Source organism: Carassius gibelio, chromosome B19 (assembly GCF_023724105.1).
Source record: "Carassius gibelio isolate Cgi1373 ecotype wild population from Czech Republic chromosome B19, carGib1.2-hapl.c, whole genome shotgun sequence".
NCBI classification, from domain to species: domain Eukaryota; kingdom Metazoa; phylum Chordata; class Actinopteri; order Cypriniformes; family Cyprinidae; genus Carassius; species Carassius gibelio.
In genome coordinates this window covers 37,325,757-37,342,825 of record NC_068414.1, presented here as the reverse complement: position 1 = coordinate 37,342,825, position 17,069 = coordinate 37,325,757, and the positions used below count along the sequence as shown (strand labels likewise).

At 37.8% G+C, this 17,069-nt stretch overlaps 1 protein-coding gene across 1 annotated transcript; it reads left to right on the top strand.

Moving 5' to 3' along the window:
- Nucleotides 1-3,611: 3,611 nt before the first annotated feature.
- LOC127978636 (PHD finger protein 14-like) lies at nucleotides 3,612-15,601 on the top strand. Its single transcript, XM_052583436.1, has 6 exons — nucleotides 3,612-3,740; nucleotides 3,901-4,032; nucleotides 5,160-5,322; nucleotides 12,843-12,899; nucleotides 13,087-13,208; nucleotides 13,851-15,601. The coding sequence occupies exons 1-6, from the start codon at nucleotides 3,730-3,732 to the stop codon at nucleotides 13,855-13,857; spliced, it is 492 nt and encodes a 163-aa protein (XP_052439396.1). The 5' UTR covers nucleotides 3,612-3,729; the 3' UTR covers nucleotides 13,858-15,601.
- Nucleotides 15,602-17,069: the final 1,468 nt, after the last annotated feature.

Genomic DNA, 17,069 nt, shown 5'->3' with positions numbered 1-17,069 from the left:
CAAGTATCCAATTCCTGACCTTAACTATCTGATTCTGGAATTGGAATTGATTTACGATTCCGAACCCTAGTCCTAAGTTGGCACAAGAACAATCACAACAACAAAGTACTGATTTACGTACAGTACACAAACTCACAAACAATTTTTTTTTTTTTTGTTAGTCTAATAATTCTATTTATTTTCAATCAAGTTCTTTTAGAGAATGTTAGAAAAATGCTGTGGACTTAAATTTGCTGACAATTTATCGGTCATTTTATTATATTTCCCTACATTAGATAGTGTTTCTTTTATTCCTGTTTATCTTTAGTCATGTTAGGAATTGTATGTTTTTGTGAATGTAAAAAAAAAAAAAGTCTTGTTGTATTAAATGAAATATTTTATGTGGACACCAATGTGGGTTCCCCATACAAGTCCAGCCCATTTGGAAATTTCGTGAGTTATATGACCCCTCTCAGTGTACCAATGGGATTCTCCACAATCTCAGCAAGACAGCAAAGTCTGTCTGGCTCCCTCAGCAGATGGCCAACCGCCTGTTCAGCTGTTTTGTGAAGCTTTTTTTGTTGATGTTGTTGTTTTTGTTTTGTTCTTCGGCAAACACCTTTCTTCAAATAATATTCCCTCTGAAATAGCGTGGATAGGAGGGACAGTCCACAGTAACCCAGAGCTTGCAGGATGTGAAAGCTGGCATCTCCTCCTCACTTATAATCCCTGTGGTGCGGTGGAGAGGGACCGTCACCATGGGCACACTCAGATTAGAAAGCCTCTAGAGAGAAGCCGCTCTGTGTTGCTGCGCGACCGGTTCCTACTAGATAATTTTTCTAATTAACCCAGACAGAAAAGATGCAGCACAGATGTATAGACAGAAAATAGAGAGAAAAAATTTCCTGGCCTCTACCCTCTCCAAACTCATCCAAACATCTCTAGAAGAAACTTTCTTAGTAAAAACTTATTTACTTTATATTATTGCAGTAGTTGTACTGATTGTCTATACGTAAAATGTCTAATGTTGCCTATTTGCCATTGTAGAAAGAAAGTCACATAGTCACCTCCTCAAGGTGTCTAAGATCTAGCTCACTCTTTCTTTAATTTCCCTTTAAATATAAATACAAAGTGTATGTCAATGTCAAGTGACCTTTCAAGTTCTTTGTGTGATGCATCATAACCATGATGAAAGATATTAGGAAAGTTACATGAAGAGGAAACCAGATAAAAACATAAATATATAAATTGAGTTATTTCTGTGCAGAAAACCGCAGTGAACTGAAAAGCATTAAAAAGGGGCGGTTTACTGGGTTTTTTTTCTAGGCTTGATTTTGTTCATGGGGTGCAGTCTAACATTTGTTCATGTTTCGTAGGGCTGCCCGATAAATTGCACGCAATATTTAATGCGTATCTTGTCAATAAAGCTGGTTCTGTAATCAGCGGTAATTCTCCATCACCTGCGCGCGTTCACATGGAGCAGCATTTACCACAGAGAGCCGTTGTTCATTGACAAGCTGCGCAAAATATGATTGTGGTTTTGCGCAGCTTATCAGTGAACAGCGGCTCTGAGTAGTAGACCTGCAATCGGGCCTTAAAGTTAGGCCCGACAGGACCCGAGCCCGACAGGTTTCAGCTCGAGCCTGACAAGTACATTTTGATTGACAGCTTTTTTAAAGCCCGAACCCGTTTACAGCCCGAGACTATTCAAATGAGCACACGCACACAGCTCTTTTGCCTTTGTCAAAAATTATTCATTTATTCATGTTTTAACATAATTTATTAATAACTAACGTAGACTACACCACTTAGAAGTTGGAATAAAGAAATAAAATAAGTCCTCTGTGACATCTTAACATCTCAGCACTCTAAATAGACATAGGCTCATTTAGCCTATAAATAGACCAACGCACCAATAAAAACAAGACTTTTTTAACAAATTAAATTAAGATTAATTTTAAATTAAGATGGGTATGTGGCAATAACGAAATTAAGATAAAGGCTCCGGATTTGCTTCGCCACGAGCATCTGACATTTAATAAAAGAATAATGACAACATTAGCGTATTTATACTCTGTCCACATTATGCATTTAAGATTTAAGGAATATTTAGTTTTCATTAAAAAAAAAAACGTTATTACTCACAGTGATTAGGCTAAGCCTACATGTTTTTGGAAAATGATTGAATCCACTGTAGATGTCTTCAGCGCGTTCCTGCGCTCACTGATGGTGCGTCATTATTCACTCATTATTCTCATTATAAACACGGTCAAAACTTTTCCACACCTCAGACTTTGCTTTAGTTGCTGGTGCGACCAAAACTTAATCGCCAGAGGCAAGCCTCCGTTATACCTACTCAGCATCCATTTTCCCATGTTTCTCGCGCTAATCGAAACACATCACATCACCGCTCGTTTACCTCGCAAACCTGAGCGCAAGCCCGAGCCCGACCCTGACCCGAACTTGCGTAAGATGATAATAAATTAAGACCGAACAAATGTCTGGGCAAAGATCTTAAGCTCTACTGAGTAGTCCCAAAAAACAGCTGTTTTTGAAGGCATTAAACTGTAAGAATTTTTAAAGATCATATCTCCATTTGCATTGAACTTTAAGCACTGCAACTTTGCAGATATTGTTTATGCTCAAACAGCAACATAACACACTAACTAATGTTAAAAAAGTGAAATCGCAATCAACCACCCCTTTTAATTAAAACAACATTCCCAAATGCTCCGGCCAGCTTCCATTGTCTCAAACCCACCATTTATTTGTTAATGCTGTGTTTCAAAGTCAGGCCGCTCAAACAGACATGTTAAAAGCTCCGTAGAACCACAGTGTTTGTGCTTTTTGTGGTCTCTTCACCTAAGGATCGGATTAAAAGTATTTTAACATTGAAGAGAAACATAAATAGTGGGGAAGACAACGAAAATCCTGCACACAATATTGAAAGAAGACATTTCTGAGAATATTAATAAACAAGGGGAACAAAATGCCCAAGTGCTCAGGGACAAAACATTCTCGACTGAACACTGAAGATTAATTAAATATAAAGGATTTTGTTCTTGCTTTGAGCTCTTTTTTTTTCTCAGTAAATTTACTTTATTTTTTAAAGGAGTATCATTTCTGTTTGCATTCCTATTCATTTTTTTAAGCCTATGTATGTGTCACCTATGTCATCTGTTGATCTATCTATCCATTCATCTATCTATATCATCTTTCTGTCAAAAATCATCAAAAACGGTCGTGTGAAAAATCTAAATTTACTCTAAAATGTTTAATTGCATTTCACCAAATAGTGCTTGATAAGGACATGAGCCTCAAATTGTGCAGTTATTTGAGGAGAGAGATGTGCTGATGTTTTTCTGAAGTGACTGACTGACAGTTTTTGCCTGGCAGACAGTAAAACAGGCTGAAATGTCCAATAGAGATGCATTGAAGGACTCAAGCCATGTCTAGTTACCCGGATGTCATACTGGAGATGCTTCACTCAGATCACCTTTTCATCCGCACAGCACTGCCCTGGCAATCACTCAATGTTTTCTTTAGAATATGACCTTAAAAGTAACATTCTCTAGTTATGAAGGTGTGGTTTAATATAATGCTGTTTATGTCTTTCAAATGTATCTAAATTTCAGTGCTCTGCTTTGTTTGCAGAAATTGAACCCTCCTGCAGTTCTGAAAGCTCCCAAAGAGAGAAAGCCAAGCAAGAAGGAGGGAGGGTCACCAGGGAAGTCGTCGAACCTCCCAGCTATGCTCTACAGGTTAGCTAGCTGCTCCTAATACAGGGCTCCACATCTGGCCACTGTTATTCTAATATCTTTTTTTGACCTAGAGTTCATGAATTATTAAGTGCTAAAAGAGAGAAAAATGTGTGAAAAAAATGTGTGCTGTAAATAAGAAACAGTTTCATGCTCTGTGCAGCTGTGGGATCTGTAAGAAAAACCAAGACCAGCATCTTTTACTGCTATGTGACACGTGTAAGCTGCATTACCACCTGGGCTGCCTGGACCCGCCTCTCACACGCATGCCGAAGAAGACCAAAAACAGCTACTGGTGAGAACAGGAGTGGGAGATGGAATTCAAATGTGATAGAAGTAACTTCTAGAAGTGCTGACATCTCTGGAGCAGGGCTTCTGATAATCAATACTGGCTAGTGATTATAAAAATGTAATGTTTAAAAAAAATCATTATATACTCACTAAAAAAGATATTTAGAAAATATTGAATTACAGTATGTACTTGCATGATATGTGTACACAACATCAGAAATCTAATTATTTAAAAATAAATTATTGAAATCCCCAATTTTGTGAATCCCGGCTCTCGAGGAAACAAAAAAAAGTTTTATAAACAATTCCCTTTTTTGGCCATGTAACAAAAAGCTGTCAAAGTAGCAAAAATTTTAATCATATTGTATTCATATTACATTACAATCTTAATGTAATATATTACAATCAGAGGGCATGATTAATTGCAGGATTTTGATCACATTTTTGTTATAATTAATTACTAAATTAGCATGTTAATGTTTTTCTTTTTCTTTTTTATGTCTATAACAAAATAAAGGTGCTATTTCAAATTCTAAGTGCAGCATTTCACTTGCAGTGCTTCATAAAGTCCCTCCATGTTTACTTTCATAAGGTTATACTAACTGTCACTTGGAAAATTTATGTGGTGCTCCACAGTAGCGTGCGTGAGCGTTTTTGTGTTTTGTTTATTTGTCAAGCTGAGCCCAATGCTTTCGCTGCTGATTCGAGTAATTCATTTAATCCATGAATATGAAAGTGTGATGTTGTTCCGCACTGCTGGATGGAAATTAGAAAGCATTTGAAAGAGAAAATTGTGTGGGGGGCCAAGTCGTACCTAATTACTGGCAACTGCCTGCCCCTGAGACAGTAATACTGTATAATCAAAAAGCTTTTGCTCGCACTGAAGAACTCAGCTATTCCTTCAATTTCATTTATTGTTTGTGCGGGATATTTTAACAACCCTTTTGTTGGAGTGAATATGACACGTCTGCTTCTGATGGAAAAACATTGACATGGACCTTGAAAGCCACTCTCTCTCATCTCAAAGAGTTCTCCATATTGGGGAATCAATAAGGTCAAATGAAAGCAAAAGAAAACCTGACTCCTTTGTCTTTCTCACTCTTTTTCTCTCTGTCGCTCGTCCTTTTCCAGGCAGTGCTCTGAGTGCGACCAGGCCAGCAGTGATGAGGCTGACATTGCCATGGAGACGCTACCTGATGGAACCAAAAGGTCCAGGAGGCAGATCAAGGGACCAATCAAATTCATCCCTCAAGAAATGAGCCCAGAACCCAAGAAGCCTCAAGTGAGAGGGACTGTGAGTATGAGCATATCATGAGCTCACTGATGACGAACGTGTGTTAAAAAGCCTATACTTGAAATTGGGCTTCTAAAACCCACCAGCTGCGTTTCACAGATTTCCACTAAAGATAAAGATGGATTTCTTGAGAGAGACCCACACATCTCTTGAAAAATGGGAATTACTTGTCCACTAGTCTGTTTTAAGCTTCGCCTAGCTCGCTCTGATTGGTGCTTTAACTCTAGCTGTTGTCTTAGGTCAAGCATTCATTTGCTGACTTGAAATTGATTCTTTGCTCCTCACGTAAAATAGATAATTGACCTGTTCTTTAGTCTCTTGAGCTTCCACGGAGGTTATCGGTGAAGGTCACAACAACTAGCTTTGTTGATTACTTTGAAATCGACAACCTAAACAGTATATCATCTTTAATTGTTTTATAAAACCACCTTGAAACTGATACAGCCATAATTAAGCCATCAGTAAAAACCCCACTGGATTTCAGTTTTATTAGAACATTAGCATTTAGAATTGTTTCCGAAACTTAATGAGCTGCCTTTCTGCCTACTCCGTACAAAAGCAGCTGCTATAGAAGATAGCTCAACCTCCCAAATAACTGATTTGGAACGCTCTATGACACAAATAGCGCCACATCTTGCTTTTGACATTAGCATGTTGCAAAACTTAACAGCATAATATTAAAGACTATGTATGAGTACCAAGATGGTTCACTCAATGGGAGAAAGCATAACTCACATTTTGGCAGAATTATTCCTTCATAAATAAAAGAGCCAGCTTCCAATAGACCTTTTTCACGTTTCTGGATTTTTAGCAGCGGAAGTCATCATAGTTCATAATTCGAGAGCAGTGAATGGGAGAGTACCACACATATAGTTTTTTGCATTCCCAATTGCTCAAATAGCAAAAGTAAAAACTCCATTATAGTGTTTTCACGACTTTCAATCAGAGTAACAAATTGAAAGAGACTGATATTGTCTGATATAAATGTAAAAAAGAGGATTTAAGATGCTGATGACCATTGAAAAGCATCATCACAATCCTGTGAAAAGGGTCCATTGGTAAAATCATTGCAGATGCTATTGGAAGTTCCTGGTTTCCATAGAAATATTGTGTTTTTTAGATGCACTCTGGGCTGCCCATGTGCTTTGGATATACCAACGTGAAATATACACCTTTTAAATGATATTTGAGGTTAAAAATAACAACATTTATTGGACAGTTTGTCATATTTGTAAAAATGTAAGTTTGGCAAGCAGTGTTTTCAGTATTTCTCCATTCATTTTAGAGAGAAGTTGGTCTTGCATGCCTTGCATCACACTAGTAAGCATAAAAAAACAAATATTAATATTGGACAAAATCCATTTTTATTTGCAGCTAGTGGTTTTATTGATACTTTTCATTATTAAATATAATTTGTAATATTTAGGAACACTTCATAGTGTCACTGATTTAAGGCAGTGAAGTTTTGTACAGCCTTAAAGTCTGTGTGAACTGGAAGACGCTTCCGACTTTATTTCAGTATGGTGACGCGTTTCGAACTGAAATGGAATATGGAGTAGAGGGTGGGGTTTTATTTTTGCACTCCTTTCATCTTTCACTTGCAGCAAAATAACGGCTGGAGGGGCCCAAGCCATCAAACTGACATCATCAAAGGAGGAATGCCATTCCAGAGAGGAAGCAAATGATCAGATTATGATTAAAGATTACCAACACAATTTTTTTTTTTCAGAGGATTAATTTGCATGATTAATTGCTCACTTTAAGACTAACAATGTGCACCAACAAAATACATTTTTGATTTCATGCTAACTTTAAGATGTGGTTACATTTACTTTTGTTTGGCAAATGTTCTCAGCAATGTTCTGCAAGATGTAAACAGATTTACCCACATTGCCCCATTTTGCAACAGGTTCAAGTTGGTTTCACATATTCATAGCATTGTCCAAAAGAAAACTGCTGTTGAGCTGTGCTTCATACCACGCTACACAATAATAGACAATTGACTTTTTTGCCAAGTGTGTGTGTACTATTGTTCACTTACCTTAAAATGCTGCCTTAATAGGCAGTTTACTGTAACAGAGTGTATATTCAGTCGTCTGTTGAATGATCAAATGTGTGCACCAATACCTCTAGCTGTAAAGGCAGAGCGCCACATTGAAGTGTGAGGGTAGGTGTGTGTGTGCGTGCGTGTGTTTTTTCAGACTTGAGATATGGCTTGTCTTTCAGGCTCTCCATGGCTTTTACTTATCACTGTCCAGCATTCTCTGATCCTGCGATAGCGCTCCTGCAGCCTGGCTCCCTTAAGAAAGACAAAAGATATCCATCGGAGAAACGACATGCTCTCCAGCCCTTCTTCATTTTGTCTTTTTCAACCTTTTGTTTTAAAGCTTAGTCAATAAACCTTTCCTGCCAGTTTTTTAAATCGAATTCGAAAGTAAAGCACAATTTCAGATGGCTCCTGCTGCACTGCAGCCTCTTGGCTTGGCTGACGGCTGTCAAAATAGCTCACACACAGGTTAAAGGAATGACTTCTGGACGATATTTTTTGTTTGCTGTATTTATGTGTGAGTGTGGGCTTGCATATGCCAGGCAGAGTTAATGTGTTTTCCCTTTAGTCTCTGAGATGCGTGCGCAGAAGTGAGGCGAAGGCTTCAGTGGAGAGCAGCTGGATTAAAAGACTTTTATTTTTCCAAACTCCACCAGAGAAAGATGCTTTATTGCAGAATTTATCTTAACTTCCATTCCAGAGTGTGGCAGCAGCTGAAGGAACCCTGCTTTGCATTTTTAATGCCCTTAACCAGCCGGTTTGGCAGTGGCAAGCCCTTGTAAAGCTGTGTTCTGATTTATCACGGCCAGCTAATCGACCCCCCGCCATCCCTCCATTCAGGAGTCAGTGGTTTTGGCTTCACTAATGTGCCGCGCTGAATACCGGCTCTTCTGCACACCTGAAATGGCTCTCATGACTGGCACACACTGAGATTTTGTCCGGACTCTGGTGGACTTTATGCATAATTTTCGCGAATAAAGGCATTGGAAATCTTGCTATAATTAGTGGAGTTTGCAAAAGCAAGGGTCATTTTGGTCATACTTTGATTTTTCAATTATAAAACTTTGGCTCCTATTGGCAATACATACATGAATGATACATCAAGTTTTGCAGCCTGTAGAAGAGATTACTGGTGTAAATTTTTTGTTTGTGGCCTTGGTAGACAATAAAATACTGTAGGTGGTAAAATCCCATATACTTACTGTAATGGAGAGCTATTAGGGATCTTCAGATAAGGCCCATTATGTAGCCAACTAGCAACCATCCATAACACCCTAACAACCACAAAGCAATACCCTGACACACACCAGCAAAACAAAGTATTTTATTTTTAATGGGACGGGCACATCTGCTACAAAATGTACTGCAATGCATTATATATATATATATATATATATATATATATATATATATATATATATATATATATATATATATATATATATATATATATATATATATATATATATATATATAGTTTCTTTATTTGTTTATCTATGCCCTTTATTTTTATTTTTTTTTACACTTTAATCAATTTATTTTTAGTTATATATAGAATTTTTCACTCTTGCCTTTACCTGAAATAATTCAATAGTTTTGCAAACTTTCTCACAGACAGTTTTTCTGATAAAACACCTTTTAATAATAAATAACATATTAAAAAATATTTAATACAAAAATGTTGAATCTTTATTCATACATTTTGTAATTTATATATTTTTTTCTTTCGCCTCTGTGCCCTTTAGACCAAATATTCCTATAGTTGTTCTATAGTTGTTATTGATTTAGTTTTTTACTTTGTAGCAAACTTTTTTCTGATTGAACACCTTTTTGATTATTTTACATATTTGTTCTGGATTTTAAGCCATTAGTCTTCTTTGAATTACCACAGTAGGCTACTCTTTGTTACGGTCCGTTCGTATGCACCAATAGTTTTTCCAATCTTGTGGAAATTGATTCAGTGTTTTTAAAGATGCAGCATTGCAAGGTCTTTAATTAAAAAGTAGAGTTTTTTCGCAGAGTCGTCTTGTCTGTCCTCCAAGTGTAGAGTGTTGTTTACGTCAGCCCTTCACCACATTTACAGTACTTTACAATTACATAGAGGATCTCGGCACAGAGGACCACTGATCTAAGCCTTTAATAGATTACCTTAATCGAGTCTGCCGTAATGAAGGAATAATGAAATAAATGTGTGCCTTTGTTTGGTGCCACCATCGAGGGAGAAGTGGCAGAGGCATTTAAGTGCCAATTGGCATTGTGGAAGCAGTTAGCATTTATAATGATAAGTGTTCCATCTGCTGTGTGGTGGCAAGCCAAAGGCGACAGATGGAATTGTTTTCACAATCTGTTTAAATATGTTGTCGTTTTTTCTTCCCTTTTTAAAAAGCCCCAGCTTGGCACACTCATGCGCCTGTTCTCATTAAGGTGGAGACGTTTGATTTGACTCGTGCGATGCTGCTGTTGTTTTTCTTGTGTTTATCAGCTACTGATGGAGATGAAGCGTTGATCCGCCGATGGTAGACAAGAAAAACAGCACAAAAAGTGTCTCTAAGTGAACAGGAGAATGCTCTGTGGAGGACGTTTGGATACTCAATCTTGGTTCATGGCACACACAAAAATCCAATTTAACAGCCAGAGTTGACCCAATTGCGAAATGGCCTTATATCTGGATAGAGAGGGGCAGCGATTGAGGCTGTGGTCTGGGCTCTAAACAAAGGGATTGAATCCCTATATGGCACACAAGGGGGAGCAGGACTGAATGAGAGATTTGGATTAGAGAAGAGCACCACTGTTTGACATCTGTAGCAGCTACTTTGAGCCACAAGTCAACAGCTGCTCTGCGTGAGCTGTTTACTCGTGGAGAGTGTTAAACTTTGTTCTGTTCAGCTTACTGCCACATTGCTTGAACAGTATCACATTACACTCTTAACTGAGCAGCTTTTCAAATCTCATTTTATATATATATATATATATATATATATATATATCAGGGTTTCCCCTACCATTATATAAAGGGGGGCGCCCTTGACAAGTGACAAGTTTTTTTTTGTTTTTTGTGTGTGTGTGTGTGTGTGTGTTCAGCATGGTAGGCTGCATTTGTATTTGTGACGGACTGTGGGTTGAGAACCACTGGTCTAGGGCATAAGCTGCTGGCTTGCTTCTGGCAAGGCTTAATTTTCTCATCTAAAATAGATATGATGCCAACTTTAAAGGGTTAATTCACCCGAAAATGAAAGTTATGTCGTTTGAAACGTTTTGCGTCTCCAGTATGCATTAATCCACAAATGATTTCAGCTGTTAACTTTTTTTTTTTTCGAGTTAAAACAAACCAATATCCCGGAGTAATTCATTTACTCAAACAGTACACTGACTGAACTGCTGTGAAGAGAGAACTGAAGATGAACACCGAGCCGAGCCAGATAACGAATAAAAGACAGTGGTCGACTGATATATCGGCCGATAGCAGCATAGACTGTGCTTTCACACAGGAGTCTGCTCCTGATCCATGGCGGTTTACCACAAACACAACATTTATCCATTATTTTGATTTTAAATCCAAACCTTGTTACTTAAAATGCTTTTTCAACATTGTAATTCTTTATTTACAGAGTACAGTAATACAATATTTCATCAATTATTCAGTGCTTTTTACTTTTGCATTTAATTTTAGATTTATATATTAAGTTGCTTAAGCAAAACATTTCATCTACTTTTCTTACGTTATCCCAAACATTCTAAATTAAAACTTACCATTGACAGAAACAGTCAGCTCTACTGCCTTTTCTTTTGCATTTACATCTTTATTACCAGCTATCTTGCGGTTCATAAAGACCTTTAATTAAGAACTTATTTAATTAAGAAATTATTGCCTTGTTTATCTAAAAGTGCTCTTTAACAGTGTGAACACTTTAATCCGTAAAAATGAGTGCGGAAAAAAACACACACCACATAAGCACTGCAAACGGAGTAACATGAACCTGGCATTATTATGTGTGTGCGCCTCGAGTGTGCATGAGCGCACAGTCTTCAGGAAAGCGTGCTAGCGTTGAATGGTTTAAATACTGGCAAGAATTAAAACGAAAAAATGCAATTTATAAACTTTAGTTGACGATGCGACACTGCCTCGATAGTGCAAGTGACAATTCCTTTGTCGACTGTGCAGCGTGCAGCTTGCTTATAGTGCAGACGCAATGGGATTTGAAGCCATTTGCATTTTGAGAGAGAAAGAGAACGCATGGTAATACATTCATGCTGTTTACGAAATTATGTCTCACAGAAACAAATAACTTTATCAATTACTTTATTTAATTATTTATTGAGGAAATATGAATTGTACCTCACCTAAAGCATTCTAATTATTTCATCCGCGCCGGACAGAGAATGAGATGGTGCCACTGCATGTCATGCCAAACCTCTCACGGCAGGCGTGTCATCAGCTTGAGATAGGTTTTATGAGATCTGCCTTTTTAGAAACCACCGATCAATTATCCCAAAGGGATTATCAGCCGATTGTGATCGGTAGCCGATCAATCGGAGCACCCCCACATATAAGGCTACCTTTTTTTTCACATCACAAAAGATGCATTCACTTGTCCATTTAATAAATTGTGTAAACTTTTTCACTCTTTTTACAAACATGACATTATTCCATGCAACTTGTTCCATATCCGAGGTTTCCTAAGGCATACAGTAGGGTTTGCAGAGAAACAAATTGATTTATTATTAAGCGAAAATCTCCAGTCACTGCATTCGTGATTTTTACACTAGCGGTTCGCATCGGCGCGCCTAGGAAGAGCACACAAGAGAATCATTTTGAAACAAAGATTAGGTAAAATTATGACTTGAATCACAATACTTTATTTACTGAGGTGAATATCTCTGTTCTGAGACAGTCAGCCAGTATTATACAGCCTAGAATGCATATATATATATATATATATATATATATATATATATATATATATATATATATATATATATATATATATACACTCATTTCAACTTCAACACAAAATACTTCAGAGAGAACTTAATATTTGCACGTGTTCTGGGCGCAGAACCGTTCCACCCCTGCCTGAGACCAGTGTTACATATTGTAAAAATGGGCGTAATAAGCATCGTTTAAGGTCAGTTAATCCATTCTGAACATGAACATTCTGAGGTGATGTTACGTTAACAATGACTAGGTATTTTTTTCTTCACCTTTTGCACTTCAGGACTTATTACAGGAAGTAATTTTTCATTAGTTCTCCTTTTTTGTGGATTGTTTCTAAATGGGATTTTAGGTGAGAATCCATTTAAAATAAAAATGTAAATACTTGATTCAACAAGAATTATTGACGTCGCTATAATTTAATTCCCATGTCTGTTTTAATAATCTTAAATACAGTAATCTGACATTAGAACACTTGCATTGGTCTTTTGAAGTCCGGCGTTCTGTATTATGACCAAATCTCATTTTCCCTTTGACCAGAGAACCAGAGGCCAGAAGAGGAAAAGAACGTCCATCTGCGAGGAGGAGAAGATCGAGGTGAGCGTTCCCTTTCTCACCCCGCACTCCTTTAAGACTCTTTCTCCCTCATCTACCTCTAATATTTAGAGAGTGTGATGAAGGAAGACAGCTTGTGTATGTTTACACAGCAATCTCAGCGCTCTCCACTCACTAGCTTCTTTCAAACACACACGGCGGTCGCCTTTAATAGCTTGCGTTTCCATAGGAACCTTCACCGCGGGAGCGCAGACAGAGGCAGTCGACTCTACAGAAAAAGCCCAAAGCCGATGACACGAGGACCGAGTGCACCACCTGCAAGGGCCCCGGCGACAATGAAAACCTAGTGAGGTGGGTAAAGCCTGTGCGACGCACGTCTCTGAAGCATCTGTGCATGTGAGAGCGTGTTTAATCTGGGTGGGGTGGGGGGAGGGGTGTTATATTCGCCTCATGATTAAAGTTCAGGCTTCGTTATAAGGACTCTGCCATGCATGTGTGAGTGGGAGGCAGCGCTGGCTCCACAGGGCCTTCTCTATTTGGCTGCCACATGTATTTGCTCACTTGGTTTGGCAGTAATGAGCTGTCTGATTTACTGTCGCCATTTGGCCTCCGGTAAGAGGTTGCAGTTCCTTCGAACAGGATGATTTTAATGTAAGCCTCAGATCCAGATCTATTATCCTGTCTTTTTCCGTCCTTTAACACCTCCCCGTCATGCTTTTAACCGTGTTATGTTTCTGCTAAAATAAAAAAAGCATGACTTTTAATTGAGACTGACATAAAAGAAGTGCCAAACAGTCACCACTCCCGCCGCATCACGATCTGACATAAAGCTGTTTTTGGGTAATCGGAAAATGGCTTGTCAGGTTACAAGTACTTCGAATGCTTTTAGGAGATATGCAGTGTTTTGCGGCTAGTTCGGGGTTTGCCGCCGTTCGGCCTCGGCTGTGGTGTGAGGTGTGTTGCCCTGACTCTTTCTGTCTTTGCATTGAACAGGTTGTGAGAGCCGGGCACCACCTCCTCCCCTAGAAAAGGACAGATGAGAGAGAGACAGGGAGAGAGAGAGAGAGAGGGAAATTAACTCGTTTGAAGAGCGGCGTTGGGGTCGGGGAGGAGCCACCTTCGACCGTCCCTTCTGCCCAAATCCATGGACCTAATCATGGTTAAACGACGGTCCGGCAAAATATTCTGAAAGACTATCGTATATGGACTAACGTAAAATTGGTTCAGTTTGCACTGGGAGGGGGCGATCGACCCTCATTGGACACTTTAAATGGACTTTATATGGACAGAATACTCAGTTAGCCAGTTTGGAGGCAAATAGCGTCGTTCTTTTTGGAATACATGAACAGTAACGCTGTTTCTGGGCCTTTTGCTCTATGGATTAAGCCAGATTCTGGGCCGTTTCACCATCTTTGCAAGCGATTTGCTGTCATCTGGCCTTCTTTGGGCCTCCTGGACTTTCCTTTTCTCTCTCACTTTTACATTGGCTTTAAAACAGCGCACACTTCACTCGATCAGCTGTGTTGATTGAGTCCAAGGTGCTTCTGAAAGCTAATTGTGTCCTCTGTCTTGCTTTTATTATGAATGCTTTTATTGCTTTTGTTTCGTGACTCTGCTCTTTTTTTGCCTGTGATGTTTGGATTGTATGGTTAAAAGTGGTTAGACGATAGAATCAGTCGAATCTGTGTTTGAATCTTTTTACTAGTTGTGGTAGCATAATATAGCTCAAAATGATAATATTCATACTTAAACTTATAGTTCTTTCCTTAGTATCATATCAGTGATAGCCTGAATCTCACAAGAACATATCTAGGTATATTTCACCATTGAAATTCACCACATGATACTCATACATTTCCTATCCCGAAGTAAAGCCGGTTCTATAATTAGAAGTAAATCTCTATCACCTGCTTTCAAATGGAGTGGCATTTACTACACAGAGCCATAGTTCACTGACAAAGCTACGCAATATCGCGTTCATTATTGCCGATTATCGCCTGCCTGTAGCTTGTAAGTGACAAGATTCACAGGATAATCAAATTTGACTGACAGGTGACACGGGGGTCTAACTTCCCACTTTGACGGTATCCTGTGACTTCTGCCTTTATGCCATTGGGGACAGCTACATGCTTTCTCAAACTGCTTACTCGCAACAATTCCCTTCCCTGGGATTTACACAGCTTTCCCTCTCTGGATGACTTTAGCTGCCCTTTAACCTCTCACCCCACTGTATCTCTAGCCACAGCTTTATCTCTCTCTTCTACAGCTGTCTTGCCTAGCTCACAGCATACTGTGTGTGTAAGTGTTTGTTGGGGCACATACTGCATCTGCTTTGTCGAGATAATGCTGCAAGATGGAGCCTTTTAGATTACAGGTCTCCTGTTAAGTCATGTGATGTCAGTTTAGCGAAGTATTGAGTTCTTTCTGGCATGAGCTGTGCTGGGTTTTTTTTTTTTTGTACCTCAAATGTTTTGGATTTGAAAAGTTTATTTGTACTTGAATTTTTTTTCTTCATATATTTATTTCATGTAAATATCTGACATGGTAATGTATTTCTTAGATATTCCCCATAATTAATGTGTTAATGTGACTTAAACTGAGATTATGGCATTGCATCCGTGAGTATTTGTGTCCTGTGTATATGCAGTGATTTTGTTACCGTGCGTCATTTCGCACAAGTGTGGTCTTGGGACAGAGGCATTGCGTCATGCAAGCCTTAATAAACTTTTGACTTTTTCGCCTCATTGCCATCATGATGAATGAGTCTCAGTCGGTCCGGCTAATAGATTGTGCAGGTTGGCTTTTGTTTATCACTAGAGATGTGTCTGGTTTTGCTGGTCCACTCTGCAGCTTATTCTGACCAGAACTGCCTAGACAGAAAACTAATGTTTAAAGTCAGCATTAAAAATAAAAAATAGATTTTTTGGCTTCATGTAGCCTTGTAATTTTAATCAAAAATATTAATTTCCCCTTCCCTTTGCATTAATATCTCTTCTCTGATGACATATGAGGGCTGGGCAATAATCCTTCCCATCCAGCAGTGATCCATGTAATCCCCGTTGAACAAAATCAACCCTACATTTTTTTTTCTCATTTCACTTGGATATCATCATAATAGTAATAGGAGAAAAAAAATGACCTCGATTTCCATTTTTCATTGCATGCCAGCTTTGACAATGACAAGTAAACTGATCAGTCAGAACTTGTTTTATTTTCTTTGTCATTTAGGGATGGGTTTAAGCTGGTAAATGTGACTTTTTTTAATTTAATTTAATTTAATTTTTTCCATTCAGTAAATTTTCCTGTTTTTTCTAATTAGTATTGGAAGCACAGATTTCACAGTTCACTGTTATAATTTGTGTTTTCAGCTACTTCAGTTCCTTGATTACATTGAATTATTATTATTATTTGGTTTACTATTTACTAGTGGTCATATTTGGCATTTTTCCAATATTAAGTTTTTCTGTTTGGCCAATGTCCTCGAGGCGGGATTTTTATTTTGACGTTCTCCCTCTTGTTTACTATTGTTGTTAACAGTTCTGTCTAATACAGACAGAAGTCTGTCTAATAATCCGATAGAACGCTTAAACAAAGGAATTAATGTATATAAAAAATATTATAACGATTGATTTTATATTATTAGTAATATAAAGACAAACATTATAATACTTTCTTGTTTGCCGTCAGCATTAAACAAATACACATTTATATAATTTAAACAAATTGTTGAATGACTAATGAACATTCATTTTCACAAACCTTGCAAACTTAGTTGAATCCAGCTGTTTCAAATTACGCTGCGCTTTATGCATTTACCCACTGTTTCTCTGTGTGCTTTATGTAAAATGAGTGTTACCCTGGTTTTATTTGAAAAATATGATTCCCAGTGCACACACACTTCCCATAATACTGAGTCCCCTGTTGGTTACAGTGTTTACTTCATTTTTTAATTCTATTTGTATTAAATATATATATATATATATATATATATATATATATATATATATATATATATATATATATATTTGTGAAAAATACTTTCTCATCTAAAGTTTAAGTATTTTTATTTGACACCTTCATTTTTTAATCCATTGTCAAATTCTTACAAATTTCTTAAATATTAATTACAATCAGTAAAAAATTATATCGGCTTTATATCGGCCCCCTGCTTTCCAAGATATCAGCATCGGCTGTCAAAACAACAATATCAGT